The sequence below is a fragment of the Oncorhynchus tshawytscha genome, unplaced genomic scaffold (genome assembly GCF_018296145.1).
Source record: "Oncorhynchus tshawytscha isolate Ot180627B unplaced genomic scaffold, Otsh_v2.0 Un_scaffold_1528_pilon_pilon, whole genome shotgun sequence".
Taxonomy (NCBI): Eukaryota; Metazoa; Chordata; class Actinopteri; order Salmoniformes; family Salmonidae; genus Oncorhynchus; species Oncorhynchus tshawytscha.
In genome coordinates this window covers 331,941-340,000 of record NW_024609832.1, presented here as the reverse complement: position 1 = coordinate 340,000, position 8,060 = coordinate 331,941, and the positions used below count along the sequence as shown (strand labels likewise).

Sequence of the window (8,060 nt, the reverse complement as noted above, 5' to 3'; positions counted from 1 at the left end):
TTAGTTTGTGATTTTATTTTAAGCAGAGCGCACCGGAGGAGGATTCTATTGCATTGACAGACACGAGCGTTCGCAAGAAGTTGTGTTTGTTTTGAGATCAATGCATGTAACGTAAACTCCTACATCGCCTTGGTCTGTACAATTGCCCTTATTTTAGCCCCCCAAAACGTAATACTTCCAGATCATCTGTAATGTCAATACGATTGTAAAGCACAATTTCTCCCCTTTCCAACAAAATCAATTACATGACCTGAACATTGCCCGTTTCTGCATAATTCAAGCAGGCAATGAGCCCCGTCGGGTCTTTTTAAAAATTGTGGGTGGGGAAGCGAAACTAATGCGTGATAGTGAGAACAGATGTCGTGTGGGAAAATTGCTTTTTTCACTCGATCTGTCCAACTTATCACGTATCGCCTCTAAAATGTAAATAAAACACTATAAAGAGTTTATATAATGTGTCATTACATACCTATTTGAAGGTTTTTTTTTTAGGGCGGTGCTAAAGTGATCTTAGAAGTAAATAGCGGCTTTGAGAATGATGATCGCGTGCAATGATGACGAAAAAAATGACTAGGTATCCCCCCTTACCTCGTCACTGTCCATTTCTTGTTTTTAAACGATGGGAGAAGTGCTACACCTGGTGGAGAGAGATTGTAAGACAGAAATAGTTGCTTTATGCGTGCTGTACGTTATGACATGACACGTTTTTTCAACTTTTCTCCAATACTATAGAGCCATTACCATGTCGATCAACGCTTGAATAGAAACCTAGTTCACACCCCGATTTTGAAGTCAACACAGTCGCTACAGTCCCATACGTTTTCTTTGTAGCCTCGTTTGAATGTTGCGGTTGTGCACATTTGTACGGAATGGGGTTAGTTTACGTTAGCCACCTGTGCACATTTGTTCATATTCTATGCTAGTTTGTGAGTTATTAGCCCAGTTGTAGCTCATTTCTGGTCAGCAATAGGGGAGTGAACGCTTCCTACAAGACCACAAAACATGTACATTTCTAGTCAACGTTGAAAAGCGAGTCAGGTAAAGAGCTTTTTTATATCTTAATGGGTGTTGTATTTTGAGACCAGCTTGAATAAGCTAAGAAGCCAATAGGCAATGGGTAGCATATGCTTTTGTCTGACTCTCTGTAATGATAATGGTATGGGAATAATAATGAATTGTATTTTGTCTTGTGGTTTCTTGCATCATACAACACAATACAACAACATTTTCAGTCACATACACAACATGACCAAAAGTATGTGGACAGCTGCCCGTCGAATGTCTCATTACAAAATCATGGGCATTCATATGGAGTCTGTCCCCCCCTTTGCTGCTATAACAGACTACACTCATCTGGGAAGGCTTTAAACTAGGTGGGACATTGCTGCTGCTTCCATTCAGCAACAAGAGCATTAGTGAGGTCAGGCACTGATGTTGGGCGTTTAGGCTTGGCTCGCAGCCGGCTTTCCAATCCCAAAGGTGTTCGATGGGGTTGAGGTCAAGGCTCTGTGCAGGTCAGTCAAGTTCTTCCACACCGATCTCAACAAACCATTTATGTATGGACCTCGCTTTGTGCACAGGGGCATTGTCATGCTGAAACAGGAAAGGGTCTTCCCCGAACTGTTGCCACATAGTCGGAAGCACAGAATCGTCTAGAATGTAATTGTATGCTGTGTAGTGTTAAGATTTCCCTTCACTACAAATAAGGGGCCTAGCCCAAACCAAAAACTGCCCCAGACTATTATTCCTCCTCCACCAAACTTAACAGTTGGCACTATACATTCAGGCAGGAAACGTTCTCCAGGCATCCACCAATACCAGATTTGTCTGATGCCAGATGATGAAGCATGATTCATCACTCCAGAGAATGCATTTCCACTGCTCCAGAGTCCAATGGCAGCGACTCTTGGCATTGCGCATTATGATCTTAGGCTTGTGTGCGGCTACTCGGCCATGGAAACCCATTTCATGAAGCTCCCGACAAATAGTTATTGTGCTGACTTTGCTTCCAGAGGCAGTTTGGAACTCGGTAGTGAGTGTTGCAACCGAGGACAGATGATTTTTGCATGCACTCCCATTCTGTGAGCTTGTGTGGCCTACCTCTTCGCAGCTGAGCCATTGTTTCTCCTACACGTTTACACTTCACAATAACAGCATTTACAGTTGACAGGGGCTGACTTGTTGGAAAGGTGGCATGTTATGACTGTGCCACTTTGAAAGTCACTGAGCTCTTCAGTAAGGTCATTCTACTGCTAATGTTTGTCTATGGAGATTGCATGACCGGGTGCTCGATTTTTATACACCTGTCAGCAACGGGTGTAGCTGAAATAGCCAAATCCACTAATTTGAAGGGTTGTCCACATACTTTTGCATATATAGCTTACTTGTTTGAAGGACACGTGGCTAAAAAGGTGAATGCTTTCAAAAGTCTCATGGAATCTATGCCTCCGTTGAACACTACACATTGGCTGCTACTGTAGGCTGTATCATGGTAATGGTGCCGAAGGGGATGGCTGACGTTTTTTGGGCTCCTAACCAATTGTGGTTTTTTTTCGCATTGTTTGTAACATATTTTGTACATAATGTTTCTGCTACCGTCTCTTATGACCGAAAAGAGCATCTGGATATCAGAACAGCGATTACTTACCTCGAACTGGACAAAGATTTGTTCTTTAATGAGTCTAACGCGAAGGATATTCTCTTGCTCCTGGAACAGGCCCAAATCCTCATCATTCACATGAAGAAAAGACATAGATACAGGGGGCGCAGATCCGGGGGCCTTGTGAGAATTCGTCGGCGAGTGGGTAACCCACCTCTACCATCCATCCTATTGGCCAACGTGCAATCACTGGAGAATAAACTGGATGAGCTCTGTTCAAGACTATCCTACCAACGGGACATTAAAAACTGTAATATCTTATGTTTCACAGAGTTGTGGCTGAACGACGACACAGAAATTATACAGTAGGCTGTTTTTTCTGTGCATCGGCAGGACAGAACAGCTAAGTCCGGTAAGACGAAGGGTGGTGGTGTGTGTCTATTTGTCAAAAACAGCTGGTGCGCAATGTCTAATATTAAGGAAGTCTCGAGGTATTGCTCACCTGAGGTAGAGGACCTCATGATAAGCTGTAGACCACAAACTCTCTTGGTAGATACTATCTATATTTTTCGTAGCCGTCTATTTAACACCACAAACCGATGCTGGCCCTGAGACCACACTCTACGAGCTGTATAAGGCAGTCTTGAAGAGGGCGCGACAACACCTTTTCCCCCTCAGGAGACTGAAAAGATTTGGCATGGGTCCCTAGATCCTCAAAACGTTCTACATCTGCACCATAGAGAGCATCCTGACCGGTTGCATCACCGCCTGGTATGGCAACTGCTTCGCATCAGACCGTAAGGCGCTACAGAGGGTAGTACGTACGGCCCAGTACATCACTTGGGGCCAAGCTTCCTGACATCCAGGACCTATAAACTAGGCTGTGTCAGAGGAAGGCCCAAAAAATTGTCAAAGACTCCAGTCATCCAAGTCATAGGCTGTTCTCTCTGCTTCCGCACGGCAAGCGGTACCGGAGTGCCAAGTCTAGGTCCAAAAGGCTCCATAACAGCTTCTACCCCCAAGCCATAAGACTGCTGTACAATGAATCAAATAGCCACCCGGGCTATTTGCATTGACAACTGCCTCCCCCCCCCCTTGTTTTTACACTGCTGCTACTCGCTGTTTATTATCTATGCATAGTCACTTTACCCCTACCTACATGTACAAATTACCTCGACTAACCTGTACCCCTGCACATTGACTCGGTACCCCATGTATATAGCCTCGTTATTTTGTGTTTGAATAGTGGGACAGGGACCTTTTCAGCTATACAAATGCACAAAATGAACCTTTAATCAATTCAAATGTATTCTCCTTCATTAGATATTCTAAAATACATTGAAATATGTTGTTTTAGTTGTTCATAACAGCTCTGAATCGGTGCTATATAGCAAATAAACAGCATAGGATGACAGTGGAAGGAATCAGAGGGTTGTGGCCTGTAAGAATGGGAGGATGGGGAAAAAGGCTACATTTATGAAAGGGGACAGAATGTGAAACCATATGACACCAGTTAGCTTGAAGAAAGAAGAGAGATTGGAGGCACTTTTGTTGCTCTCCACTGTTCTCCATGGAGAAGTAGTCTTCCTCAGTCTTCATCGGGAGCCTGCGGGGTCTCTGTATCCTACAGGCGTCTGAGTACCATTTGGAGGTGCATGCCGCCCTTTTTGCAGCAAGAAGGCCGATTGTCCTATGCTGGAACAGGTTTTTTTTTGTGCTAAATTATAAAAAAAAAAATATCACATTCACATAAGTATTCAGAGCCTTCACTCAGTATTGTACAAACGGGGGTATGGCTCCTGCTGGGAACTTGCTGTGAACGTGGCCCCCCTCTTCTTGTTTTCTCTGGCCAGTGAAGGGAGGTCCTTGCGTATCTTCAATGTGGTTGATGTCTGGCATGGATGTGTGAAGTTGACGCTCCTCTACACAGGTGTGCAGTGTAGGTGAATGCATGGGGCTCTTCCACTGTTGTTCCTTTATTTGTTTGGTTTGTTGTACTTCAGTGACTTAAAGAAAGTGCCTTTCTTTTCATTGTGTATCTCTGTTGTAGGTACAGACCTTCGCTCTCTTTCCCTGGACCTCCTCTGTCCAGACCTGGACACCCACCAGGCCACGGTGGAGAACCAGGGGGAGTGGAACAACTCCACAGCCCCAGACGGTGATTTCTCTCTGGGCTACCCCGTGCCAGGCAATGGCCCCCTGGGTCCCATCACCAAGGCTTCCATCCCTCTGTCGGTGTTGGTGCTCAGCCTGCTGGTGCTGTTCGTGTCAGCCTTCTTTGCGGCAGCGGCGCTGATTGCCTATGCCCTGAGGAGGCGGGACAAGCTGCCGTTCCGGCGACAGGGTGAGGTGGATCTGGCCGGGATCCAGATGGAATGTGGGATATTCACAGAGCAGCACCACAGGTTACCGGTACCAAAGACCCCTCCTCCTCCGTCTGCCTTGCAGCATAGCCTTGTCTACGATAGCATCCTCCCCGTCGTCCCTGGCCCTGACCCTAACCTCAGTCCCTCAACACACATGTGCAGTAGCCCAGTCTATAAGAATGAGGATGATTCAGTGGTGAGGCAGCAACAGCAGCAGTTCTCTGCCTCTAAAGAGAAAGGGAACGTGGGAAGACACCGCTCAGGGGGGGGGGGAGATAGCGAAGGACTCTATCGTTTGGTGGCAGAGAGAGAGAGAGAATGGAATATGGAGGTGTGTCCCCCCTCCATCAGTACCGTTGCCGGGGCAGTGGGACCCCCTCTTTCAGATCTCCACGGAAACGGGACCCTCTGCCCAACGGTCATAGACAGCCAGGGCCCCACCCCCAAGGTGGGATTGGTTGACTGCCTGTTTGGGATCTCTGGAATGTCCGCCGCCGTCCCAGAGTTCCGAGACCTGCCGGACATGTATACACGTCCCCCACCACCCCGCTATCCCCACCCTCCACAACCCCCTCAGCCCCCCGAACCCAAAGAGGAAACTAGAGCCAGCCAATCACTCGTGGTTACTACAATGACAGCGTGCGCGGGGCCAAGCAGTAGTAATCAGAGCCAGAACTCTGAGTTCCCGCGAGAGTTGAGAATGAGACTCAGTACCAAGCCGGATTACATGGAAGTCCTGGACAGATCTTATCAGTTCTAATAGATAAATGTTACTATGGAACCGCTGGCGATGACAATAAATGGCTCCTGTAATATGTCATGTCTTGAACATGTTGATATGCAGAGGTAAACCTGTGTGTGGGGAGAGCTGTTAGGACTAGGATGAAGTTACTCTTAGATGAGGCTTTGGAAAGGATAAGCTGATCCTAGATCAGTGCCTGAGACTAGCAATTATTTTTTGTACCATTGATGACTAAGTATCAGATCAGGCTTTTTTATTCCCAGCATCACAAAACAAGACAATGTGGTGGGTGTGTGTTCATTGTGTATCTTTGTGGTAGGTACAGACCTTCGCTCTCTTTCCCTGGTGGGTGTGTGTTCATGTTAGACAATACAGTGGGTGTGTGTGTGTTCATGTTTGCTCTCTAAAGACCTGCTGATGAGACACTCAGTTTCTCTGCCTCTCCAATAACACCATGAAGCACAGTGAGAGAGAGAGAGAGAGAGACTGAGACACAGGGAGGAGTCAGGAATGAAGTGGTAAAGAGAGGGGGGGTGTAAACGCAGAGTCCCAGTCTGATGGGCGACTAATGTAGCATGTAACACTTTCCACATGAAAAGAATGTGGAAGAGGTGTTGAAGTGGGTTTACCCTGGACACTACATCCCTGGTATTAGTGTCACTGTGTCTGAGTGTTACTGTGGACCACAGGATGCTGGTGGTACCTTCATTGAGGAGGACGGGCTCATTGTAATGGCTGGAACAGAATAATGGAATGATATCCAACGTGTTGGGTACCATTCCATTCACTCCATCCCAGCCATTATTATGAGCCGTCCTCCTCTCACTAGCCTCCTGTGGTGTGGAAAGAGGGAGATATGACACAGTCCAAGTGCCTTAGCAACTAGCAGCCAGACCTGGGTCTAATACACATGTCCGATACTTTCAAAAAAGTGCTTGAGATGAGTTTGGATTTAGCTTACACACTTATGGGGCTATTCCGTTGGTGCCACAGTTGTACTGGGCAAACTAACTCAAAGGCAGCTCAAGTACAGTATTTGAATGTATTTGACACACGTATTTGACCGGGGCAGCAGCCAGCAAGTGGTCAAGGCTTATTTTTCTAGGAACACAGATCTATTTATCTAAACAGAGGTTTGAATACTAATGGTTAATGGCCGGGACTCAGAGCTGCTCTGGGAAATTGAGGGCCCTACTATTCAATCAAAAGCTGAAACTGTATTTCCCGGATTATAGTCAAAAGTAGCCTTCCTCATGTGAAGAGACAGAGGAGTATATTTGCATTTGTAAGAGTTTATTTGCGTTTGTATGTTTGCATTTCCTGAATAGGGCATTTCCTGAATAGGGCTCTGAGTGTGTTTGTTCTCAGGTGGAATATAAGGACCTGCGGGATGCGAGAGAACCATGAGACACAGCTATAAGGATGTTGACTTCACTACTTTCATCGGACAATGGCAGTGAAGTCACTTCATTGGATTTAAAGTGGGAAAAAGATCAGAAAACCAGGACAAAGCGTTTCGACACGAGAAAGACACTTCTATGAAATATTGATTATTATCTTTTAAAGGAGGTACCTTTTTATGCTTTTATCTCCTACAAATATTAGAGGAAATTGTGAATATATTTATTCTTAGTTTCTTGTGTGTTGGAGCTTTGCTACTGTATGGGATCATATTATATCAGTGTATAGCAGAGATGGCCAATCCTCCTGGAGAGATACAGGGTGGTTTCCGCTGGTTACCACAACCACAAAGTCAAGATTGGCTGCATGTAAAAAATATGGGATTTTTTTGTTGGCTTTTTGGTCTTAATTTAAGGTTAGGGTAAGGCATAAAGTTAGCAGTGTGGTTCATGTTAGGATTAAGATTATTGTTAGGTTTAAAATCAAATTTTAAGAAGAGAAATGGTAGAAATAGGCTGTGGAAGCTAGTAACGACCCTACTGTAGGTGTAGGCTTTTGCTCCAGCCCAACATAAACACTCGTCATTTTAGCGATGAAAAGCAGCTTGTTCAGATGGTATCTCTGCAGGAGGAAGTTTGGCCAGCCCTGGTGTAAAGGACCGTTCTGCATCTGGTTTAGCCTTCTCTACAGTGACCACATCATATATACAATAAAGGGTGCTACTCTAAAACCATGGCCTGAATTACACTGTGCCTCACACAAAAAACACACACATTCACACACACACACACACACACACACACACACAAACACTGGCCCAGAGTAGTACGTTTAGAGCAGGCTCGTTCTTGCTGTTTGATGTAGTATGTCACACACATACACACACATACTCCGCTGTCCTCTAATGATGCATGAAGGCAGTCATTTTAGGTATGAAGTCTATAAGCAGTGT

The 8,060-nt window shown here is 45.5% G+C and overlaps 1 protein-coding gene across 1 annotated transcript in view; it reads left to right on the top strand.

The window, feature by feature from the left end:
• Positions 1-7,836, top strand: part of LOC112266381 (SLIT and NTRK-like protein 3) — a 16,470-nt gene extending 8,634 nt beyond the window's left edge. Inside the window, exon 10 of the mRNA XM_042319533.1 lies at positions 4,650-7,836. Within this exon, the coding sequence (XP_042175467.1) occupies positions 4,650-5,725 (1,076 nt within the window). The 3' untranslated portion in view covers positions 5,726-7,836. The remainder of the gene's footprint in view (positions 1-4,649) is intronic.
• Positions 7,837-8,060: the final 224 nt, after the last annotated feature.